The sequence below is a fragment of the Eptesicus fuscus genome, chromosome 13 (assembly GCF_027574615.1).
Source record: "Eptesicus fuscus isolate TK198812 chromosome 13, DD_ASM_mEF_20220401, whole genome shotgun sequence".
In the NCBI taxonomy this organism is placed as follows: domain Eukaryota; kingdom Metazoa; phylum Chordata; class Mammalia; order Chiroptera; family Vespertilionidae; genus Eptesicus; species Eptesicus fuscus.
The window spans coordinates 67890276-67915971 of NC_072485.1; the positions used below are offsets into that span (position 1 = coordinate 67890276).

At 40.7% G+C, this 25696-nt stretch overlaps 2 protein-coding genes across 12 annotated transcripts in view; one reads left to right on the top strand and one right to left on the bottom strand.

Annotated features, from left to right (window-relative positions):
- ATG13 (autophagy related 13) overlaps window positions 1-15701 on the bottom strand; it is a 31932-nt gene extending 16231 nt beyond the window's left edge. For 2 of the 11 annotated variants that reach the window (XM_028153505.2, XM_028153507.2), the window contains exons 1-8: window positions 15154-15699; window positions 14720-14835; window positions 7720-7801; window positions 6703-6783; window positions 6145-6264; window positions 4238-4284; window positions 2750-2890; window positions 210-250 (exon numbers count right to left, since the gene is read on the bottom strand). In XM_028153505.2, the coding sequence (XP_028009306.2) occupies window positions 210-250; window positions 2750-2890; window positions 4238-4284; window positions 6145-6264; window positions 6703-6783; window positions 7720-7788 (499 nt within the window). In that variant the 5' untranslated portion in view covers window positions 7789-7801; window positions 14720-14835; window positions 15154-15699. Of the gene's footprint in view, window positions 1-209; window positions 251-2749; window positions 2891-4237; window positions 4285-6144; window positions 6265-6702; window positions 6784-7719; window positions 7802-14719; window positions 14836-15153 lie in introns of all 11 variants that reach the window. The other 9 variants (XM_028153506.2, XM_028153504.2, XM_028153501.2 and 6 more) reach the window with 8 other exon arrangements.
- Window positions 15702-15785: 84 nt separating this feature from the next.
- HARBI1 (harbinger transposase derived 1) lies at window positions 15786-23260 on the top strand. The gene is made up of 3 exons (XM_008146764.3): window positions 15786-15904; window positions 16609-17419; window positions 22874-23260. Exons 2-3 carry the CDS (start codon window positions 16750-16752, stop codon window positions 23251-23253), a joined length of 1050 nt encoding a protein of 349 aa, XP_008144986.1. The 5' UTR covers window positions 15786-15904; window positions 16609-16749; the 3' UTR covers window positions 23254-23260.
- Window positions 23261-25696: the final 2436 nt, after the last annotated feature.

The following is a 25696-nucleotide window of genomic DNA, read 5'->3' on the forward strand; positions in this document are numbered from 1 at the left end:
AAGGAATAAGAAACAATACTGAGTTATTGGAACTTTGGGAAAATTATTCATTCTCTAGTGGCTCTTGGAACCATGTACCTGTCTTTTCCTTACTTGTATCATACATATTAAAATCATAAGCTGCATATTATTACAGGCAGCACCAAAGCCCATCTCTTAAGTCAGGAGAGCTCTTAACACTACAAATGTTTTTCAACCTTAATACATACCTTCTCCTAAGCCATTCAGCTGAACTTCACCAAAATATATCCTGCAAGGAAGAAAGAAAAATATGTTACCAGATTCTTTATTCTAATGGCCTCTAAAGCAAGCACCTAGAAACAAAATAAAACAAACTTTTATTTTCTTATCTACATGAACACCTCTCCTAATGGAGAAATAATGCTACTACTTTAATTAAGCTGCAGGCCAAGGGGGTGTATATGGTGAGAGTACTGGTTAAAAAATGAGAAAAATAGCCTTGGCTGGCATGGCACACATCGGCCCACACACCAAAGGGTCGTGGGTTCAATTCCTAGTCAAGGTCACGTACCTGGGTTGCAGGTTTGACCCCAGTCACAGTGCATGTGGGAAACAATCAATGTGTGTCTCTTACATTGATGATTCGTATTTTCTCTCTCTCTCTCTTGCTTTCTCTCTCTCTTTCTCCTCTCTCATTGCCCCCCCTCCCTCCCTTCCACTCTAAAAAAATCAATGGAAAAAATATCCTCGGGCCGAAACCGGTTTGGCTCAGTGGATAGAGCGTCAGCCTGCGGACTGAAAGGTCCCAGGTTCGATTCAGGTCAAGGGCATGTACCTTGGTTGCGGGCACATCCCCAGTGAGGGGTGTGCAGGAGGCAGCTGATCGATGTTTCTCTCTCATCGATGTTTCTAACTCTCTCTCCCTCTCCCTTCCTCTCTGTAAAAAATCAATAAAATATATTTAAAAAATATATATATCCTCGGGTAAGGATTAACAAAAGAGAGAGAAAAAGAACAATTAAATGGCGGCTGATATATAAGTTTCTTCTTCCCTCTCTTGCCTACCTGGAAAAATAAACATGAGGAGGGTGCTAGATTAATGCTAAAAAAGTTAGAAATGACTTAATAACTATTCTCAGGTACTATATTGTTGCAACAGAACTAGTTAAGTCTCTAATCATTAGTCTTTCCATCCTGCTATCCTAATTCTTTTCAAAACCAGCTCTATACATGTAAGCCAAAGGCTAAAAACCAATGGTTGGTCACTAATATGAAAAAAGGTCTTGCCCTAACCAGTTTGGCTCAGTGGATAGAGCGTCGGCCTGCAGACTCACGGGTCCCAGGTTCGATTCCGGTCAAGGACATGTACCTTGGTTGCAGGCACGTCCCCAGTAGGGGTGTGCAGGAGGCAGCTGATTGATGTTTATCTCTCATCGATGTTTCTAACTCTCTCTCCCTCTCCCTTCCTCTCTGTAAAAAATCAATAAAATATATTAAAAGATAAAAAAAGAAAAAGAAAAAAGGTCTTGGATGATTTGGGACTCCTGGCTTTCTATGCTCTGCTCTCACACTTTCCTACATATCCTCTACACCACCACTGTGGTCCATCAGACAATGTGATACAGTGCTTACCTCGCCCCCATTTCTATGCCTTGCATCTGTTGTAGTCCCCACCTGGAACAATTACCTCCCTCACTCTATCTGCTGAAATTCTCTCTGCCTCAAGGTCTAGCTTGAAGGCCACTTCCTCCATGAAGCCTGTCTTATATCTCCCAGCCAGAACAAATGTTCCCTCTCTATGTTCTCCCAGTACTTTTTTCCTGAGACTGCTATGCAGTTTTCAAGTCCTGCTTTTTATTAAATTACGCATGTACTCATAATGTACTAAACTGTTTTCCCCATTAGATTAGAAACAGCCATAGGGCAGGGCCTCTGTATAGTTCTTCCTCGGACCTAGGACAATGCTTACATTAAAAAAGCACTCAGCCCTAGAAGGTTTGGCTTAGTGGATAGAGCATCGGCCTGGAAACTGAAAGATCCCAGGTTCGATTCCGGTCAAGGGCACATGCTCGGGTTGCGGGCTCGATCCCTCATAGGAGGCAGCCAATCAATGATTCACTCTCATCACTGATGTTTCTATCTCTTTCCCTCTCCCTTCCTCTCTGAAATCAATACAATTATATTGTCAAAAAATTAAAATTAAAAAAACAAATTGAATTAGCAGTTTGTTAGGAAAAAAGTTTTATTTTAATTCTGGAATATAGAAGACTAGAAATTGCTCAGTCTAGACTGTTTTTAATGTGTGTTGTTTTTTTAAAATGTTGTTATTGATTTTAGATAGAGGAAGGAAGAGGAGAGCAACATCAATGAGAGAGAAACACCAACCGGCTGCCTCCTGCACACGCCCTCTTCTGGGCATGTGACCTGACCTGGAATCAAATTGGCATCCTCTTAGTGCAATGCTCAACCAACTGAGCCACACCGGCCAGGGCAGGATAGTCTATTTTTTAAAGTCTTAAGCTCCTTTCCCTGCTTTGAGGTCCTGTAAGTAGAACCTCAAAATCCAATACATAGGAATCATGACTGTGCACAAACAAAAGGACAAAGAACGTGGTAGCTGAGTTCATAAGAAAAGATGGATAGAGAATCATAGTAAAGCTATAGCACAACTATCCAACCAACCATCTATTAAAAAATTTATCACAGAATATAAATAATCCCTGAATGCCCATCAGACAATGTGCAAAGTGATGAGGCGGACAGTGAGTTAAGGAGGTGAGCTGTTTACCTGTATAATATGACATATTCATGTCCTTGTTTCCTGGAGAGCCTATAAGCCGGTGTCACCCTCGTTATAGCCAGGAGAGACTTCAGCAGCAACGACAGTCTGTTGTACACAGTGTAGGAAACTTTTATTTCTTTATCACACCTGTGGAGCACACAGACACTATCAGCACTCTCTCTTCAACTAACATAAAACAAAGAAAAGAAATGCAATGGCTATAGAGATATTAGTTATGTTCCATCTATTGACCAAGCTTAACTTGTTAGCATTATTCATAACTTCTGACAGAATATAAACTGCTTTGCAGTCCAAATACATCATTCAGAGTATGACAGCCAACAGAGATGATTGCAAATTAATCACTAGAAATGTATAAAATTAATTATTAACAGATGCTCTGAAGTAAAGGTGTAATTTGTCAGTTTACCAACAGATTGTTGAAATAAGTCAATAAACCAAAGTTTCGCTTTCTCATGCACTGGACACAGGCAGACGGGCAGCAATAGGCACCCAATATATTTTTTTCTAGCTTTGAAGCAGTTATCTTTCTAAAAAATAAAGCAACACAATTAAAAATAGTAGCCCAGCCAGTGTGGCTTAATGGTTGAGCGTCGAACCAGTTTGATTCCCGGTCAGGGTACATGCCCAGGTTGTGGGCTCGATCACCAGTAGGGGGTGTGCAATAGGCAGCTGATCAATGATTATCTCTCATCACTGTTGTTTCTATCTCTCTTTCCCTCTCTAAAATCAATAAAAATATATTAAAAAATAAAATCAAGACAGTAATTCAATGTTGCAATTATATTAATGAAGGTGCAATCACAATTTCAATGTACCACCTGATGAGCTGTTTACCTCTACACATCTGTTTGGTACTAAAATTCTGGACTATAACCTGGCACTTGCTTTCTATTTTTACCAAAAAAATCCCATACTACATATTTTTATTACAAAAAAATTTTCTCTTGATGTGTTGCTATTTCCTCTATTTTCCTATATGTATAACCTTCTTGAAAAGTGAAACTTAAGGCAGGAGGTAAGCTAATCTGCCTTGAAAGAAGAAAATACAGAAGGGGAATAACATGCATTCCCAATCTATGACCAACACTGTATAAGAAGGAGTAGAGAGGGGAAAGCTCATTGGATGTCTGCCACACAGAAAACAGACAAAATAGAGTAGTCATGTTACAAGAGCTCCCTAGGGATTTAATCAGAGAACTATCTGTACTCTGGGAAAACAACAAACCCTTTCAGCTTTCTCTCTGCTCCTTTCCCTGTGATGTCTGAGTCTCTCTGGACTAATGCTCCCGCTGAAGGTCATCTCTGTGCTAGGGCTGGAAGCCAAGCATGAGCATTATAGCAAAACTCTACTGGTTTTGTTAAGTGAGCAGAACACCCTCCATGACTGATAACAAAGCCCAGTTTTTCACATGATGTCATCTGCTTTATCCTCAGCTACCACAACCAAGGAACCTAAGATAGAGAACTTACTTTTCATTCATTTCAAGACACCAAATTTCTAGTTCCATGGAATCTCCCTATAGATGGGACAAATGAAAGATATTTCAATTTTATTTGGTTTTTAAAAGTTATCTTCTTACAAAGCACTATACAGTCACTATAAAACATATTAGAAAAGTACAACTAAGCAAAAAAGGGGAAAAAAGGATAATTTATAATCCAATCAGCCTCTTTTCTAAGAGTGAAATCAGACCATATATACTATTTTTACCACCTAGTCTTTTTATTAATAAATATAACACAGAATTATCCTTATTAAAAATTTTGCATTATTTTAAATAGTGGCATAGTATTTCAAAACATGACCATCATTTTATCCAACCAGTCCCCCCATATTTGGACATACAGGTTGTTTCTAATTTTTCACTACTACAAACAACATTATGAGAATAAAACTTAGCCTTACTGAGTAGGTAAGAAAAAGGAAAGACTAAAGCCAGAATCCCTCAACCCTGTAACACTCCTATGTGTCACTTAGTGAGAAGGATAGTCACATATTTTGAACATAAGTAACCTTTTTACTAATCCGTTGGAAGAGGGCATTCTTTTAAGTTTGAGAGTAAGTGTGGGTTAGTTTGTGGAATAGAGCAGTGGTCGGCAAACTGCGGCTCGCGAGCCACGGTTTGCCGCTCTGTTGACTAATGAGTTTGCCGAACTGAAATAGAGAACTGTATTTGCTCTAGATCAAAGTTAAATATGTGCCCTTAATATACATCCTTTTCATTATACTGTCATTTCTAAATGATGCAATGAATTTGAATCATTTTCCCTACCATCTCCGCCCCCGCCAAAAAAAAAAACACCACAAGGGATGGATAATAGGAAGTACCCAAAATAAGTTGGTGTGGTTTCTCAGAATACTTTACAGTCAGATTTCACGATGTCTTGGAGAGGAAAGTGTTATTCAAGGGATTTCTTTTGGACTCCCTATGAATCACTATAAAAAATAAATTATACTATACTAAACTGGCAATTCAATAAAGAATAGGAAGTTTTGTTTTATTTGGTTCTAAGGTTTTCATGAAATAAGTATTGACAATATTCATTCAACAAAATTCATTAAGAGCTTTCTACATGCTATCCCAGGCACTGTATTAGGCACAGAGATGATTATTTATTTATATGCTGCCTCATTTCAGAAAGAATTTGAAGAACTACAAAGATAAATAAGATGTAGCATAGCTGCTAACTCCAGAATAAAAGTGTAAAGTATGAATAGGAAGATGTAATAATTGCCTACTATGTCATGTTAGCCTCTTTACAAATAAGGATTAAATGAAAAATATTGTAGTCCTGCAACACTGGGAAGTGTTGTATTAGTTAGGTGGTGTTGGTGGGGATGGGGTTAAGTAATTTGGCCAAAGTCACTCAGCTGAGACCTGAACTTGGGTCTGTGTAGCTCCAAACTCTATCTGTTTTTCATTATACCATGCAGCCTCACAATCTTATAGTGGAAATAGATTAATATACACACAAGTAACAATACCTGCCTCAATCCTAATGTGGAATAAGGTAAGCAAAACAAACAAAAAAACAAAAAAAACACAATACAGCAAGTTCTACTCTAGAAATGAATACAAACAAAGTACATGGGAAGTCTAAAACAGTTACCTCTCCCTCTAGAAGGGGAAGATTTTCTAGAGCATGTGAGTCTTGAGGATAAGTAGAAACATGTCATATATAGATGATATATACAAAGATGCAGGTGATGAGCCTGTATTTCAGGTGGTTGGAAGAAAAAGTACAAAAAACATGACCTCCTCAGAGGATGATGAGAGAAGTTCACAGAGGGAAGGTGCAGAAATAGGGCTGAGTTAGAACCAGAGTGTGAAGAGATTTGAGTGTCAAGTTAAGACCCATCCTAGCCACAACCTTACCTCAGAAGTCTTGAGTGAGATCTCCACACACATAGATCTCCCGACGGCGGGCAGCTGCCCTGCCAGTGCTTTCTTTGCTTCATGTGTAACCTCTGGGATGTCTTTGATTGCTAAATTGAACTGGAAAACAAAAAGGACTTTTCACTCAGAAAGCATTATAGAAACATAAAGCAGTCAAGACTGTATGTTGGGTAACGCAGGCACTGCTTTGACTTATTAAGGACCTTCATTCACTTTTTCTTTCCCCATAAGAGGTATCCTGCATCAAAGCTCCAAAGCTCAACTTGAAACTGCTAATGATCTAGGACAAAAATTAGTAACAAGATATTTTTGTTTTCTAAAGACTAAGCTTTTCACCTAAAGCATCAGAAAGCCAAGAACCAAATCCAGGACTAACATTCAATGAAAAACATACTTTCCAAGTGAATGGATCAAATGGAATTAGATATTTTAATGTTATGCTTTAGTAATATTATAAACAGTATCCCTTATTACTGCACTGGGATTCTTTGTAACAAACACCGAAGTATACCCCTTAGCAAAGAATAGGAATTTTACCCAATCTGAACCCGTTGGGGATGAAGATGAACGAGTACAAATCTTCTCGCCAAGTCGAGCCTGGACAATCACTTGAACAGTCTAAAAAAAAAAAAAAAAAGTCTAAGATGAAAAATCTTAAATTGGTTTGCTTTCCGATCAGGATTAAAACCCTTACAAAGCAGGTTTTAAAGGATGCCAATAATTATAACTATACTTTAGAAACTCAAAATGTTCAAGAACAGACAGAAAAAACACTATACAAAAAGAATACTGTAAATATTCCCAAAGACACAGTGTCAACCAATTAGAGGAATTACAGTTTGAGACTTAGAACCTGCAATGTTCTCACATGGCAGCAGGAAGTTGCACATGGTGGCTCTGGCTTCCATAAAGAAACAAGTCCAACAGTAGGTGTAAATATTCATTGCCATACACTTATGTAATCCTAGTAGATTTAAACCAAGGATTCCACAATTATTCCTATCTCTTGGCCCATATGGCAAAAGTCTTCCAACTAATTTTACAACCAGCATCTACTGCATGAATTGTTCTTACATGGCAATGTTTAAGAGGAAGGAGTGATAGAAGTGGAAATAATTTTTAGACTTAGAAAAATATAACTTCTAAAGCATTCACAATTCAGTTTTAATTCCTCATTTACCAGAATGGAACAATAAATGAAAGACATTTCAGTTGTGATGCTTAGGGAAATATGCCCAAAAGTCTATCCATTCCGGTCCACAGTCGTTGTTCCCACCCCAAGGGAACATACTGTGCCAATAACCTGGCATAATAGTTTGACATTTCTGCAAACAGCCTTGCAAAAAAAATTTTTTTGAACAAGTAGCTGTGGAAAATTGGAAGCTACTTTTTAGTTACACCCCCAGTACCACCCCCAAACTTCACAGTTTAGTTTACAACAGATAGAGTATCCATCAGAATGGGCAAGCTGCAAGCTGTTATGCTGTATTTCCAAAAAGGGAAAAGCACGGAAGTTATTTCCAACAGTTCTAGGCTCAAGAGAATGGATATTACCTTGAGGGCAAAAAATTTAATGAACTTGTCCAGGTCCTTTCTGTCCTGGGAATTGAGATCAGTTTCCATTGCCTACGGGAATCTAAAACAGAAAAAAATGCTTTAAAATGTGACTAATATCTTTTAAAAGGGATAGCTACATCAACGCATACAGAGATAGTATTATGAGCTGTATGACTAGTCATATAGGAATGAGAAAAAATTCCCCTCTAACTAAAGAGCCAAAGTGGAAAAAAAAATTATATCTTTTGAGGAAAATAAATTCGACACAAAAAGCTAAATCTAGAGACCTAAAAAAATGAATGAGGATAAGACATTTTATCTGAATCTGAATCTTTGAGCTTTAAATATAATGTAAGTATTAAAAATGTCTTATTACCCAGCATATTGAGCTAAATTTTACTGAGACAAAAACTTTGTTAAAGCACAAAATTAATTAGTTTACATTCCTTCAACAGGCCACTAAATCAGTTTAACTTTAGGGAGGTTTATGGAGTTTTTTTGAGAATCTGATGGCAAGATAAGTCCTTTCTCCGGAAAAAAAAAAGCACATATATGGGAACGTTTGCTGGGGGTTCATGGATTTCATGAAGCAATCATAACACCCTCAGGTTGAATAGTCTGGAATGGAGCTGACAGGAGGAAGAAAGCATTTAGGGAGACAAGAACACGAACAAAGAGGTTTAAAGTAACAGAGATCAAATGGCTTTAGAATGATTAAGTATTCCAGTTTTTCAGAGGATTGTGTATGGATGGGGAAGTAGTATGACTGGTTGGGGCCAGACCATGAGAGTCTTAAATGCAATGCTAGGCCTGATCTGTACTTAGTAGGCTCTTGAGGAGAGGAAATAACAGAGTAGTAGTATCATCTGAATGGTGCTTTAGAAACACAGCTTTGCTGACCTATTGTATAATAGCTTTGGGTATGAAAAGCAGGAAAACCAATTAGGTTCTTGGCAATAATTCAGACTTGTGGGCAAGGCTAACACTGTAGTTACAATGATTTGGAAACAGTATGGATGGGAGATATTTTAACACGTTAAGCGCCCAGCCTGTTTTGTCTTCTGGACGGGAAGTATAGTGTCAGTCACCGGTGACTGACAGGGTGCTTAATGTGTTAAAGGATTTAAGGACTGACTGCAAAAAGTTTAACAGGGTTTCAATTAACAAAAAAACAGGGAAGCCAGGAGGAAAGCTGATTTTTTAAAAATCTTTTAAAAATAAAAAAATATATATTTTTTATTGATTTCAGAGAGGAAGGGATAGGGAGAGAGAGAAACATCAATGATTAGAGAGAATCATTTGATCAGCCACCTCCTGCATGCCCCCTACTAGGGATGGAGTCCACAATCCAGGCATGTGCCTTTGACTGGAATTGAACCTGGGATCCTTCAGTCTGCAGGCAGATATTCTATCCACTGAGCCAAACCGGCTAGGGCGGGAAAACTGGTTTTAAAGGAAAGGTGTAGACAAAAGAGAGTTGAAATAGGAAGTAATGAGTACAAGTATATATATAAAAAACCATAATCCACTATTCTTTACTGAGATATAACTTACATGCAGTGAAATGCAAAACTCTTAGGTAGACAGCTCAATAAATACTTTTATTTGTATATACCCTTATAACTGCAATCAGATCAAGCTGTCTCCTGCATGCCTCCCATTGGAGATCAAGCATGTGCCCTGACCGGGAATCAAACCATGACCTCCTGGTTCATAGGTCAACGCTCAATTACAGAGCTATGCTAGTCAGGCTAATGTTTACTCGGGTGCACAGATTCGTGCACACGGAAAGGAAATTAATTAGAAGGTGGCCAGCGGGGCGGGACTGAGAGAGAAGGGCCAGACACTCCTGGAGCCAAACTCCCGCAGTTCCTCCCCCACCAGCTGCACCTAGGGCAGCGGTGTGGCTTGAAGGGTGTCTGCAGAGTGAGCAGGGTCCCTCTGGCAAGTGGGGTCCCTCAGCCTGGCCTGTGGGGATCGGGCCAAAACCAGCTCTCCGACACCCTCCAAGGGGTCCCAGATTGCCAGAGGGCAGTTTTCTTCTCCGGTGATGCACCCCAGAATTGGGCTCCCTCCTCTCTGGTTCCAGGGTGCGTCACACAAGAACCGCCGCCGCTACCAAGTCACCACAGCTCGGCAGCTCCTGCATTGAGCTTCTGCCCCCTGGTGGTCAGTGCGCGTCATACCTACCAGTGGGTCGGACGGTGGCTTAGCTTTTTATATATATATAGATAGATATCTGGCATATATTAAAATAAACTTGGCATTCATGGAGATAAACCCAAATAACCAAATTCCAACAGATCACACAGACATTAGAAATTAGAAACATATTAATAGTTATCAGACACAGACTCTAAATTACTACGCTTAGTATATTTAATTACATAAAGCATAAACTTAAGAATTTAATGGAGAACTAGGAAGTATAAAAGGAACCAAACAGAAATTCTAGAACTAAAAACACTAAATGAAGAAATCAATGATTGAGTCTAACAGATTAGACCAACAGAAGATACAATATTGAAAGGGCCGAAAGATAATATATCCAAAATAATGTACAGAGAGGCAAAAGGATAGAAAATAGAGACCAAGCATACAAGAAACACAAAATAAATACTATACACCTTTGGGATACTTTTGAGAAAGGGCAGTATTTAAAGTATTAAATCATCCCATGGCATCAGGTACAAATTGAGACATGAGGGTACCTCGTGAGGACACAGCGAGAGGTCTAACATGTGTAATTAGAATCCCAAAGGAAGAGAAGAAAGAATAGAGGAGAAGCAAAATTAGAAAATATATAGCTGAGAATTTTCAGGTAGAGGTAAAAAAAAAAAATAAAGTGGATAAGTATGGCCTGGCCAGATTACTAGGGAGTCCTGAAAGTGAGCAATAGAGAACCTAATAGTACCTTAGAAGGGAGTCAATGTAGATTATCCCATAAGTAGATTTAGGGACATTAATGTGAATATAGAGAGGGAGAAATGAAATAAAGGGACTAAAAGCAGAGCAACCAGTGAGAAAGCTATTTTAGAAATCCTACCATTACTAAAATCATGTGGGATAATTTACACACTGGATGTGCAAGTTAAGGTGACACATCAAAAAATGAAAGGAAGAGCAAATAATTTCAAAGAAACAACTGAATGATTCGGCAAGAGATTTTATAATGTCTATATTTTCTAATTTTTAACTGAATTTTTTAATGTTTTGGATTCAGGCATTAGAAAGCTCAATATTGTACCCTAGTCGATTTGGCTCAGTGGATAGAGTGTCTGACTGAAGGGTCCCAGATTCGATTCCAAGGGCACATGCCAGGTTGTAGGCTCGATCCCCAGTATGGGGTGTGCAGGAAGCAGCCGATCAATGATTCTCATCATTGATGTTTCTATCTCTCCCTCTCCATTCCTCTCTGAAATCAATAAAAATATATTTAAAAAATAAATAAATAAAAAGCTCAATATTGTAAATTTGGAACAGTTAACAAGACAAAATAGTTAAGTTCAAGTGCAAACTGAACAAAACCGTCATTTTCCCACTTCAGGCATCAGAGTTATTATTAAAATACAAACATCCTTTATTCCACTTAGAAAGTTCTTTGTAGACAAATGAGAAACACCAAAGTTTAAAAACTGAAATCATCTTCAGACCGAAAAGAGTTACAAAGAAAATTTAAAAGTAAAGAAATAAGCAGATATACTCAGTTTTAAAAAAAAAGAGGAAGAGAAAAGAAAAAGGACAAAAAGAAAGCAGAAGTATTTATAACGGAATTCCAGGTCAAAAGTTATGAAATGAGATTAAAAGGGACACTGAGTAGTGATAATCTCTGAAAAATGTAACAGCCATAAATTTTTGTTTTTGTTTTGTTAATCCTTACCCAAGGATATCTTTTCCACAGATTTTTAAAGATAGTGGAAGGCAGGGAGGGCAGGGGAGAGAGAGAAGAGGAGGGAGGGAGGGAGGGAGGAAGGAAGAGAGAGAGAGACAGACAGGCAGGTACATCAATTGGTTGGCTCCCACAGGTACCCTGAACAGGGAACCCTGACCAGGGCCAGGGATCAAACTTGCAACCAGGTACATGCCCTTGACTGAGAATCTTAACCCATGCGATCACCTGTAGAGAGCTCCTGGGCAGGCACATGAGCATTTCTTTAATTATTGTCAGCTGAAGCCAGTGGCGCTGGTAGACCCACCTCCTGGAAACACACCTTGCCAGAGGCAGGAGTGTTGTCAGCTGGACCTTCACCCCAGGCCCCAGGGGGTGGGTTTCGTTATCTAAATCCAGCCAAGCATCAGGAATAAATAAGACTCTGGCCCACCCGAGAATGCACGTAATCTCCTTTGTCTTGACCTTTAGTAAAACTTCCTGGTTTTTGCTGTATAAAATAAACTGGCTGTATTGGCTCTGGGTCCCTGTCTCTCCATCAGAGGACAGTGGTCCCACCTGGCCCCAGCTTTTTCCTTCCATCTCTGGGTCCCTTTCTTTCATTTTCTCAATCCCCAGCAGCCCCTACTGAGGAACCGGACCGCTCTCTAGCCGCGCTAAAATAAATATTTACAATGGCCGACCAGCCACACCAGCCAGGGCCATAAACCTTTATACATTAGCAATATAGCAATAAAATACATGAAGCAAAAATTCCTAGAGATATTAGCACAGCTTGATAAGAACAAAAATATACCTGAAGACACAACATACCTCTTTGAGCACTCAAGTAGACATAAACAAAAATACAGAGGATCTGAATATATATATAGTGGCATATAGGCAAGTCACGAAAATCTTTCTCTTTTTTTAATCCTCACCTGAGGATATTTTTTTTATCACTGATTTTGAGAGAGAATGGAAGAGTGGAAGGGAGGGGGAGCGACAGAGAGAGGGGAAACATCAATGTGAGAGAGAGACATCAATTGGTTGCCTCCTGCATGCACTTGGACCAAAACCAGGGCCAGGGATAGAGCCTGCAACCGAGGTACATGCCCTGGACCAGAATTGAACCCGTGACCTTTCTGTCTTTGGGCCAATGCTCTAACCACTGAGGTGAACCGGCTAGGGCCAATCTTCGTTTCGTATAAAATGATGATTTTAAAAAATGATAAATAATAATACTAGGCAATATGCAGCTCAAATATTAGCTGAACAACAGTGAACTTCTTTAAAAAAATGATTTTTAAAACTGAGGGGGAGAAAGAGTGAGAGACAGAGAAACATCCGTTGGTTGCCTTCCATATGTGCCCCAACCAGGGATGGGACCCGAAACACAGATATGTGCTCTGATCGAGTATGGCAATGGCAATCTTTTGGTGCACTGGACAACGTTCAAACTATTGAGCCACTCAGGTAAGGCCAGCCTGCATTTCTTTTTTTTTTCTTTTCTTTTTTTCAATTAACAATAATCGCGCCTCGGATAAACCTCATTGGCTACGGATACTGCCATTTCTTAATGGCCAGTCTCTACTTTTCTTTCAGTCAAAAACAAACAAACAAACAAACAAATTAAGGCCCTGGCCAGGTAGTTCAGTTGGTTAGAGCATCATCCCAAAACACCAAGGTTGTGGGTTTGATCCTGGGTCAGGGCACATACAAGAAGCAGCCAATGAATGCATAAATAAGAACAATAAATTGATGTTTCTCTCTCTTTCTCTTCCTCTCTCTCTCTCTACAATAAATTTAAAACAAAACAAGAAACTTTAAGTTGAATAATAAAAGGTCATAACAGTGAGGAATTTTTTTAAGTGTACTCTTCATTCTCTGTGATCTAAGCAGCTCTCCAAACACAGTGTTATGAATGTAATTATTAATTTCTTCTGTGATAAAGTGAAAACGATTTTAAAAGGAAAATAAATATTTAAAAACAAAGTTTTAGGTACTTCTAGGCATTCCTAAGATTAAATAACTTTTTTCCAGAAGGTGCAATAAATTCGAAATAGTAAAAAATAGCCTTAAAAAATCACTTATATAGTAACACTTTAGTCTTTGGAATCTCAAAAGTTAATGTCTTAGGCTATTTTTTGCATTTAGGCTATAGACACCCTGCTGAGTCATCATGGAAAATATAAGCTAATGCAGTTGGGTGGATGGGGACAGGAAGGACAATAAGGAAAAAGACTTATTGCCCCCACCTCAATACAGTACAATTCCAGTACTATGGTAGGATCCCACTGTGTCCAACTGATTTAGTCCCTAAATAAAATACTATAATTTGGAGTGTTTAATAGCTGAAGATTTACAGTTTTTGCTTCAATTTTAATAACCACTCTTGAGGACAAAAAACATGCAAGTACTCAATAATTATTGTTAGGTGTAAGTACAGTAATGGAAAACCCAGTGGTTTGCAAACTTTATGAAATGTAAATCTCAAAAGTTGGCATAGTCTCCTTAATTTTATACCCAAAGGCATACAATTTGGGAACAGTGAATAAATTTACATGTGTTTTACTATACAAATCAGCATATGTGACACTTGCTCCAGCACTTATTCATCATCCATTGTGTACTAAAAACATTAACTCAGGATTCCATTCTACAGACATTTATAAGACTTCTGCTCTTATAAATGCTTGTGGAAAAGGGAGTTGAAAACAAAAAATTTGTAATGTAGTTGGAGCCACAATACCCACACATGAAAAGAACACTCATAAAACAACACATGAAAATCTGGAAGTTAACTTAGTGTAAGGGAAGGATCTATTGTTTCTTATTATTGCACATCTCCCATTAAAGGTGTTCAATAAGATTCTACCATCTTAGGAGATGAGTTTTAAACTAAGAACAAGAAAACAGGTACTTTTTTTTTTCTTTAATATTCATTCACATTCCTTCTCCTGATCTCTCTCCCTCTTTTTTCTCTTTCTAGAGGTAGGATGACCAGGAGAGGAAGAACACTGAAAGTGAAATGCTACACTGAACTGACCAGGAAAACTGAGAACTGGCTGAGAAAGTGAAAACTGAGATGAGTTAGTGATGAACCCAGGAAGGTGCTTAGCCACTTACCCAGCGATTTATTTAATGAGAATGGATCGCAGGTTTCCTCAGGTCGTTCCACTGCCAGTAAGAAGATAGTCGTGAACCTTGGGTCCCTTTTTTCACTAGTCAACAGTCACCCTCACCTACACGCGGAGTACATATTTGGCACTCAGCAAATCTTGATTGAATGAAAACCTAACCAAACTCATATTGGTACCCAACCCCGGAGTTATGGACCCAAAATTATCTCCAAAACCCCTTAGGACTTAACCCAAAGATCTGAGAAAGTAGAGACGAAAGCTCTGGGACCTCTGTCAAGACTGGGAACAATCAAGGGCCAATGTAGCCCAACCCGACTTCCCAGAGAAAGCTTCCCAAGGAGGCCCCCGACACGCCGCAGATGCATAGCCTCCCACCCGGGGCGCTGACAGATCTGGGGGTATCCCCTCCAAAGTTAGTACCTGTAAAGCTGCGACACAGAGAGTGGCTCGGGGCTCTCATTACGGAGGCAGGGGCCTGGGGCCGGCCAGCTGCGCCTCCCGGCCGAGGGTTCTGCGCTCCGGAGCAGTAGTGACAGCCCGGGTCGCAGACAGTTCACCCCTCAGTAGGCTCGTGGATCGAATACCCCCCCAGGTATTCGCTCTCAAGACTGAGCGAGTCGTCGCACACACGTCGACCGCAGCTCTGTAACTCTCATCACAACTCAAGCGATCACTCCTGCTTGAAGTCCTTCGGCCGGCCGCTTCCCGGCGCCGCCATCGTTAGTGTTTGTTTTCATCTGCTTCGGTGAACGCGGGGGGAGGAAGAGGGCTACGGGGAAAATACAGCTGTCTAAATTCAGCCGCACTTTCGCTACACAGGAACGCCCTATTTAATCTCTTTCCTCTTCGAAATTCCCATAAAAATTTTTTTCTTTTCCATATGCCTTTATGGCCAATATTTCCCAGCGTCTCAGAAGAAAAGAAAAGCGTAAAGAACGGGGTCTTTGAAAGAGATAGAACATTTGGGCCGCATGAGGAATGTGCACGGCCGAATCGCAAGTCACTGCGGCAGGGACCAGCGGGGACGCGGCGTGGGGCGGACGCTGACGCGGAGGGGGCGGTGCCTATGCTGAGCAGCGTGGCGGATTGTGCGCGACTGCCGGTTCCGGAGGAGGGCGGAACCAGGTTGGGTGGAGGGGAATGTGGTTGGTAACCTGGCAGCCTCCGAGAGGTGGGTGAAGGACTTTTAGCTGACTTTTTGAGTAGCCGACGCACTCTGGTTTACGGAATATTCCTTTTCCGTATTTAAGGCGCCTCTTGAAAGCGGCGCAGTCGACTCCCCGCCCTAGCTCTCTCAGCGCCTTCTTTCGCACCTTCCTTCTAACTTGTCGGGTCCTATTTCCTAACCCCTCAGCCTCACGATTGTTAGAGCACACAATCCACCTCCATCAGCCTGGGTCGTGAGTGGTTTTTCTTCCCCCCCTTCTCCCTTGTTAGACCGGTTTGAGCACCACCGCCACCCCCTTCCGTCCAGTACTTAGCAGGGGGAGCCAGAGAGCTTTGGGTGAAGAAACCCGCCGTGACTAATCCCTGCCCTTAAGTCACCTCCTTCGTGGACTGTATAGTTAGGAGCAGACAGACCTCTTTTACCTCGTGAATAATTATGCCATCACCTCCATTAATCTTTTGCTCTTCTCAGTTCAAATGACAGGGAGAAAATAAGCCACCAAAGTACAACTCCCATTATCCTTGAAACCAAAACGAAGACTGTCATGCAGCCATGAGTTAGTGGAGAAAAACCCAGAGTTACAAGTATAGCACCTTTTGCTTGAACAACATAGAAATTTGAGAAGAGGAGTTATTGTAACCTTAGAATCACTTTAACGTCTTTGGTAGGTTTCTAATGTGTTTTTTTTTTTCTTTTAACCTTTACAGAGAGAAGATTATAAATGCCAGAGCCATTTAACTGATGGTTAGCTGTTGAATTCTGACACTTCTTTACCTTCTTGCACCAAGGTCTTCACTGGGAAGAATTCAGGAAAAATAGCAGTGGAAAAGAGAGTCAACACATGTACCATGGCTATACCTATAACAGTGCTTGATTGCGACCTCTTACTGTATGGCCGAGGTCACCGGACATTGGACCGTTTTAAGTTGGATGATGTGACTGATGACTACTTGATGTCCATGTATGGGTTTCCTCGACAGTTCATTTATTACTTGGTGGAGCTCTTGGGAGCGAGTCTTTCTAGACCTACTCAGAGATCCAGGGCTATTAGCCCAGAGACACAGATCCTTGCAGCACTGGGTTTCTATACTTCAGGTTCCTTCCAGACTCGCATGGGAGATGCTATAGGAATCAGTCAGGCATCTATGAGTCGATGTGTTGCCAATGTCACCGAAGCACTTGTGGAAAGAGCCTCACAGTTCATTCGCTTTCCAGCTGACGAAGCCTCCATTCAGGCTCTGAAGGATGAATTCTATGGATTGGCTGCGATGCCAGGAGTAATAGGAGTGGTTGACTGTATCCATGTGGCAATCAAGGCACCAAATGCTGAAGACCTCTCCTATGTGAACCGCAAAGGTCTGCATTCTTTAAACTGCCTGATGGTGTGTGACATCAGAGGCGCACTAATGACTGTGGAAACAAACTGGCCAGGCAGCCTACAGGACTGTGCTGTGCTGCAGCAGTCTTCTCTCAGTAGTCAGTTTGAAGCTGGAATGCACAAAGATAGCTGGCTGCTTGGTAAGTTTGCAAGTGGAAATGCTTAATTTTGTAGCCATAGGATTATGTAGCAGAGTAAATGAAATATGGGGGTCTATAGATTTGAGTCTCCGTTCTGTCCTTTTTTTGAGACCTCAACTAAAAACTCTTTGAGCCTTAATTTTTTTTAAATCATCATTTAGCCCTGGCCAGTATGGCTCAGTCAGTAGAAGCGTTGTCCAATACACAGAAAAGTCCTAGGTTCATTTCCTGGTCATGGTACACAAGGTGAGTTCTGGAGGCAGTCGATTGATGTTTCTCTCTCTCTCTCTCTTCCCCTCTCTCTAAATATTACTGAAAATGTCCTCGTGTGAGGATTTTTTTTTAAGCCACAATTTAAGACATGTATTAAAGTTTTAAAAGCATAATATTTGACCCAGATCACTTCTACGGGTTTACATGGTTGTACATTTCATAAACATGGACATGGGTGGTGTAAAATAAAATTACATATAAGAACTTGCCTTGCAATAGGGTTTTGTAGTTGCAAACAACAAGCCTACAAAAACAGTCCCTTAAATGCAGCCAAAATACTTATCACTATAGATCTGTTAAATAGCCATACAATTGAACCTTAGTTTTTATTATTTGTAACATGGTGAAAATAATGCCAACAGCAGTAATACCTATTGTTAGAATTAGACAATATACTGTATATGAAAGTTCACCATAAAGTATTGTACAAATATATTATTTTTGCCATTGGTGATTGTCACTGTATGAACATTCTAGTAGACAGTTGTTATAGGAACTTCACAGATCTGCCCAGTTGTCATTGGAAAGCCTGTGTAATGATATGAGTAGAACAAGGACACATTCAATGCTGAGCAGTGCAAACTGAGATGACTGTACAGCTGTGAGTGATACTGTTAGTTAACAGTGATAAAAGCCTTGAGCCTGGCAGCTTAGTGGTTGGTGGGTTTTATTTTATTTTTCTAGTATTTTTATTGATTTTTAGAGAGGAAGGGAGAGGGAGAAAGAAATATGATGCAAGAGTGAAACATCATCAGCTACCTCTTGCACGCCCCACCAGGGATCCTAGCCTGCAACCAGGGCATGCACCTTGACCAGGAATCAAACCAGCAACCCTTAGGTGCACAGGATGACACCCAACCAACTTTGCCATACTAGCCAGAGTGGTTGGTTGGTGTTAAAGTACTACTCTGGCTCTAGACGGTTTGAGTCAGTGGATAGAGCATCGGCCCACGGACTGAAGGGTCCTGGGTTCAATTCCAGTCAAGGGCACATACCTTGATTGCAAGTTACCCAGCTCTGGTTGGGGTGCATGCAGTAGGCAACAAATCAATGTGTCTCTTTTTTATATATATATATTTTATTGATTTTTTTTTTTTTTTTTACAGAGAGAAAGGGAGAGGGATAGAGAGTTAGAAACATCGATGAGAGAGAAACATCCATCGGCTGCCTCCTGCACACTCCCCACTGGGGATGTGCCCGCAACCAAGGTACATGCCCTTGACTGGAATCGAACCTGGGACCCTTGAGTCCACAGGCCGACGCCAAACTGGTCAGGGCATTGATGTGTCTCTTTCACATCAATGTTTTTCTCTCTTCCTCTCCCTTCCACTCTCTCTAACCGCTGCTCTACAGCAGTGGTTCTCAACCTGTGGGTCACAACCCACAGGTTGAGAACCGCTAACAGGGTCACCTAAGACCATCGGAAAACACAGATATTTACATTATGATTCATTAACAGTAGCAAAATTATAGTTATGAAATAGCAACGAAAATATTTTTATGGTTGGGGGTCACCACAACATGAGGATCTGTATTAAAGGGTCGTGGCATTAGAAAGGTTGAGAACCACTGGGCTAGAGCATCAGCCTATGAACTGAAGAGTCGTGGGTTCAATTCCGGTCAAGGGCATATACCTCAGTTGCAGGCTGGACCCCTGGCCTGGTGAGGATTAACAACAACAACAAAAATCTTCAAGGAAAGAATCTAGACATCCTTTTTTTTAATTCTCACCTGAGGATATCTTTTTCCATTTCTTTTCAGAGAGAGTAAAAGGGAGGGAGGGAGAGGGAGAGAAAGAGAGAAGCATCGATATGAGAGAAGACACATCGGCTGGTTGCCTCCTGCTTGCACCCAGACGAAAGGGATGGAACCTGTGACAATTTGGTGTTTGGCTGACACTCTAACCATTGAGCACACTGGCCTAGGACTAGACATCCATTTTTAACAGGTGCCCTAAATGATTTATACAAACAGATAGGTTTGGAAAACACTGATGTCTAGAGGATATGAGCACAGTAGAGTAATATAGGGGTAGTTTGGCAAGATTATGAGGAACAACAAGGTGTTAAAAAATAGAGCGAGAAGACGGCTGGCTGATTGTATCTTAATAAGATCAGATTTGTAAAATAGTTCTAGATTTGCCAAATCTAGAATAAGCTGTGATTCTCCTTTGTTTTCTGGGTGTTACTTTTTAGCATATTTTAAGTGTAGGTGTTATCCCTTCATGACCTTATTCTCATCTGTCCCTTCAGAGTGTATTACCTAACTCCCCTTTTCTAAATGAATGTGTTCCTGCAAACAAATCAGCCTGAGTTCTTATTTCTTCAGCTTTTGGCATAGTTCTGTTAAGCAGCTTTGATAAAATATGCCAGAATGTCTTATAAATGACTGTCATGTAAGCAATTGTAATTTGTTTAGCAACTCTGATCCTAATCCCCTCCTGAGTGTCTGTCTTCCATTGGTACTGGGATTGTAATCAGTTAAAGACCATCAAACATTTTATAAAAAGTTTATCTTAACTGGTTTGTCCTGAATGTCTCCCCATTTAAGGCTCATATTGTTTCTTACAGAAACATTTTGCAGATATCATTTAGTATCTCTGTGCTTTGGCATTCATCTTAAATGTTTATCTTATTCTCTTTCACAGCATTACACTATTATTTTAGTGACTCTGAGTCTAACATTAGCATTAGTGACTAGCTTCTTCCCCTTCCTTTGCCTGACATATCAAAGGATGGCTGACATATATTTTGATCTTTTCATTTGTAAAATGAGTTCCATAATATCTAACCTAGAAGACTTGGGATTGGATAACAAGGGATAATATTTTCAAAATTTCCCAGCAGAGTGCCTATGACTCATTGAGTACATAATAGGTATTCAGTGAATCATAGGTATTATTTTCATTATTATTTACATCCCTAGAGGCCTGGTGCATGAAATTTGTACACAGATAGGGTCTGTAGGCCTGGCTGGCAATCAGGGCCAATCTGTGGGGCAACCAGCGGGGTGATTGTGGGGTCCCCACTGGCACCCACCTTGGCTGGCCTGGCGCCGCCCGCTCACCGACCTCGCCCCCCGCCACCACTGGTCAGGGCCTGAGGTCTGGGGGCAGCACCTGCGTTGAGCATCTGCCCCTGGTGGTCAGTGTGCATCATAGCAACCGGTCATTCCACTGTTTGGTCTCTTTGCATGTTAGGCTTTTATTATATAGGATTTTCTTCTTTAAAAAAATATTTGTATTGAATTCAGAGAAGAAGGGAGAGGGAGAAAGAGAGATTGAAATATCAATGATGAGAGAGTATCATAGATCAGCTGCCTCCTACATGCCCCACACTGGGGATCAAGCCCACAACCTGGGCATGTGCCCTGACTGGGAATCAAACCATGACCTCCTGGTTCATATGTCAACACTCAACCACTAAGCAACACCAACTAGGCTACATAAGTTTCTTAAATTGAGTATTTAGTAGGGGTGAGTTTAATTAAAATAGATTGTACTTAGGACAAATAGGAAAAAGGGCAGCCAAATATAAAATTTGAAAATTTTGTGGGACTTCAAATATTTAAAGTTAATCTAGTACACCTAAAACTAATACAATCAATGTATGTCAATTATATCTCAACTAGAGGCCCAGTGCATGACATTTGTGCACGTGTGTGGGGTCCCTCAGCCTGGCCTGCACCCTTTAGTAGTCTGGGGAGCAGGCCTAAGCCGCAGTCAGATATCCTTAGTGCTGCTGCAGAAGTGGGAGAGGCTCCCGCCACCGCCGCTGCACTCACCAGCCGTCAGCCCGGCCTGTGGCTGAGCAGTGCTCAGGGGGAAGTTCCTGCATTGAGCATCTGCCCCCTGATGGTCAGTGCACATCATAGTGACCGGTCGTTCCACCATTAGGTCAATTTGCATATTATCCTTTTATTATATAGGATTATATAGGATTACATTTTTTTCATTACAGAAATATTTTGTTTTTAAAAACTATTTGATTAATGAGAGAGAGAGAGAGAGAGAGAGAGAGAGAGAGAAACATCAATTTGTTGTTCTACTTATTCATGCATTCATTGGTTGATTCTTGTACATGCCCTGACCATGGAACCTACAACCTTGGGATATCAGGATGATGCTCTAACCAGCTGAGCTACCTGGCCAGGGCACAAAAAGTATTTTTAAAAGCAAAGTTAATCCAGTTCTTAGAAATGTAAGCTCCTAAAAGAAAGGTATACTGTATGTTTTGGTGCCTAGTATTCTCTATAACTATTTACTGAAATTAATGGTGAGTCAGGTCAATAATTATGCAAGTTGGTAAGCTAGGGCCTGTTTGTCTTGGATTTCTAAGTGGTTGTGCTTCTGTGAGACATTTCATCTGCCAGATGTAATGAGTCAGGACAATTAAACATTATAGAAGCATCGTACTGTTGCGTTAGGACATTGCATCCCAGTTTTTGTTTTATTTTTAGCACTTCCCAAGATCATTTGATAGGTTACCTAAGGGAAATGCTTCCTGTACATTATTTTAATTGACTTCTGATTTTATTTCTTCATCACTGTTATTATTTGCATCATCATCTTTGTGCTCTACTTGCTAATGTGAAGTTCTACAAGTTCCTCTGTTACAAAGAAATGTAGGAAGGCAGGACATCTAAGTTCTGGTCTCTACCACAGATGCTGGAACTTTTATTCATAGCAGAATGAATTATTATGAAATACTCTGGAATCCCTATGTAGTACATTCAGACCTGACATTTTAGTGGTAAAATTTAGAAATTTTTTCACAAGTGTTTGAGATCTTGTGGCAGAATTCTCTTTATCTCTCTTGCGTGTTAGCTCTTTAGAGATTTTGAAGATTGGTTTGTGATAGTTTTTACTAAGTTTTTATTATCAAGAATTTTATTTCCTCCAGTGCCTTCACCTCCTTCCTACATTTTTTCAGATTTGGCTTTCTTTAGCTATCAGCCTTTTTCTCTGTTGGTTTTAACCAAGGATATTCCCAGCTAAGATTCATGTCTACCTGCTTGTGACTCTGGCGTGCCTTCTCTTTACCAGAGCATTTTCCTCTTGGTTTTTCGGTTGTGCATTGGCTCCAGAGGCTGTTGTCCATTCTCTGTATATGTTCCTGGATTTTCCTTTTTGTTTGTATTCCAACTATGATCATTTATGATTTATTTGGGCCTTCCCCACAGGTGACAGTTCCTTCTTTCTCCGTACCTGGCTTATGACACCACTTCACATTCATGAAACTCCAGCTGAATATCGCTATAATGTGGCCCACTCTGCAACTCACAGTGTGATTGAGAAGACTTTCCGAACCCTCTGCTCCCGATTCCGCTGCCTGGATGGGTCCAAGGGGGCACTACAGTATTCACCAGAGAAGTCCAGCCACATCATCTTGGCTTGTTGTGTCCTCCACAACATCTCCTTGGAGCATGGAATGGATATTTGGTCCTCTCCAATGACAGGACCCATGGAACAACCCCCCGAGGAAGAGTATGAGCACATGGAGTCCCTGGACCTAGAGGCTGACCGGATCCGTCAGGAGCTGATATTCACTCATTTTAGCTAATGTGAAAGGTGGGGGTAGGGGAGGTGGGGGGGAGGGAAACTTCCCAGAAGGAGCTATGACAAACTTTCTCCCTCACCAGCCTCTACACAGTTCCATCATCTAGCATGACTAAGTGTGGATACTTGTCACAAATTGACATTTAATCTGTGTTTTTTAGAAGAGTTGGGGCTATACCAGAATATTTTTATTCATTTGTATTTCTATTAATATTAACTAAACAAAAATCAGGACAACACTTCCCTACTAAGCATTGAACTCCAGGTTGAGCCTCAGTTATTTGACAGCTCACTGGTTGTGGTCATTTATGATTGTGCCTACAACCTCAAAGCAAAGGAGAAAATGGCATTTAGCCAGAACACTTTCTTTTTGTTTCAATTATCTGGAGATTTCAAATGAAAACAATATTTATTTGTCCTGAATTATTTGGGTGGCATTTTAGCTTTTCTACTTTGCTGCCTAGATAGGCATAATTTGAGGCAAGTGTAAAAAGTACTGTAGCCAGTTGGTGTGGCTCAGTGGTTGAGCATCAATCCACGAACCAGGAAGTTAACAGTTACGTTCTGGTCAGGGCACATGCCCAGGTTGTGGGCTCCATTCCCAGTAGGGAGTGTGCAGGAAGCAGCCAATCACTGATTCTCATCATTGATGTTTCTATCTCTCCCTCTCCCTTCCTCTCCCTCTAAAATCAATAAAAACATTTTTAAAGTAATTTTTTTTAAATATATTTTATTGATTTTTTACAGAGAGGAAGAGAGAGGGATAGAGAGTTAGAAACATTGATGAGAGAGAAACATCCATCAGCTGCCTCTTGCACACCCCCTACTGGGGATGTGCCTGCAACCAAGGTACATGCCCTTGACCGGAATCGAACCTGGGACCCTTGAGTCCGCAGGCCGACGCTCTATCCACTGAGCCAAACCGGTTTCGGCTAAAGTAATTTTTTAAAGTTCAAGAATGGTTTTCTGACAGGTAAATGTCTACTAATCTGAGTTTGCAGACTTGTATATTTAAGAAGATGTTAGGAAATCAGAAAAACAAAAACAAACAGCCCAGCTGGCATGGCTCAATGGCTGAGCGTTGACCTGTGAACCAGGAGATCACAGTTTGCGGTTCTCTCTCATCATTGATGTTTCTATCTCTCCCTCTCTCTTCCTCTCTGAAATCAATAAAAATATATTTAAAAACAAACAAATCAAGAAAGATGTTAGGGACAGTCTGAAATCTCTATCTTTAGTCTTTCTTCAGTAATTGGACTGTTACTCGGACCTAAGTCCTAGGGAGAACATCTGGACTCCAATCTCCTTTTTCCAACCCTGAGTAGGAGTTAGAGGCTAAATGGGTTTAAGAACCTAATCAGCTTAAGGAAGACAAGTCATATATAGATAAAATAGTAAGCTTATACTTTACAGGAGATCTGAGCACCCTGATAAATTGATGGACAGCCCTAGCCAGTTTTGCTCAGTGGATAGAGCCTTGGCCTTCAGACCAAAAGGTTCCAGGTTCGATTCCAGTCAAGAGTATGTATGTACCTTGGTTGCAGGCTCCTCCCCAGCCCTGGCCCTTTTCAAGACTCGTGCAGGAGGCAACCAAGGAATGTCTCACATTAGCATTTCTCTCTCCACTCTCCCTAAAAATCAATGAAAAAATATCCTCAGGCGAGGATTAACAAAAAAGGAAACATAAATAAATAAACTAATGGACAGGAGAATCACCCAGGTTTTGACAGCTCACATCACAGATCAATCACATTTCTTATGATTGTGATATTAGAATGTCTGTTTGACCATTCAACTTTGAAATTCCTTATACCAAAGGAAGATTTAAGGAAGGCATATGAAAGCATTAAAAAGGAGAGGTAAAAAGGATATAATTTCTTCATTTGAAATTAATTTTGAAGTTAGACCTATTTGAATATCTTATCTATACTAATAAAAGCCTTGGAGGTGATCAAGCCAGCAGGGGAGAGCAGTTGGGGGCGATTAGACCAGCAGGGGAGCAGTTAGGCGTCAATCAGGCCAGTAGGGGAGCGGTTAGGGGGCCATCAGGCTGGCAGGCAGGTGAGTGGTTAGAAGCCAGAGGTCCTGGATTGTGAGAGGGATCGGGCCTAAACTGGCAGTCGGACATCCCCTGAAGGGTCCAAGATTGGAGAGGGTGTAGGCTGGGCTGAGGGACTCCCCCCATACTCACTTCTGTGCATGAATTACGTGCACCAGGCCACTAGTACGGATATAAAAAACACTGATTGGAATAATGAAAGTGTAAATTAAGTTCACACATTGTGGCTTCACTAGAACAAAAAAGGAGACTTTCCTGAGGATTATCTCATTCCCAGTTTTTCATCCACTCACTGTGTGATGCCTCTGATTTGTCTTCTTGGATAATTTCCTACCTGCCTTTGGCAGTGTTAATCTGGTGATATTCAAAGTAAAGAAATGAACAGCTG

Bases quoted from the DNA above. Each gene is read 5' to 3' on its own strand.
- HARBI1 (XM_008146764.3), top strand. From the start codon at position 16,750: ATGGCTATACCTATAACAGTGCTTGATTGCGACCTCTTACTGTATGGC. The intron at 17,420-22,873 runs GTAAGTTTGCAA...CCTTCCCCACAG, and splicing joins CAAAGATAGCTGGCTGCTTG to GTGACAGTTCCTTCTTTCTC.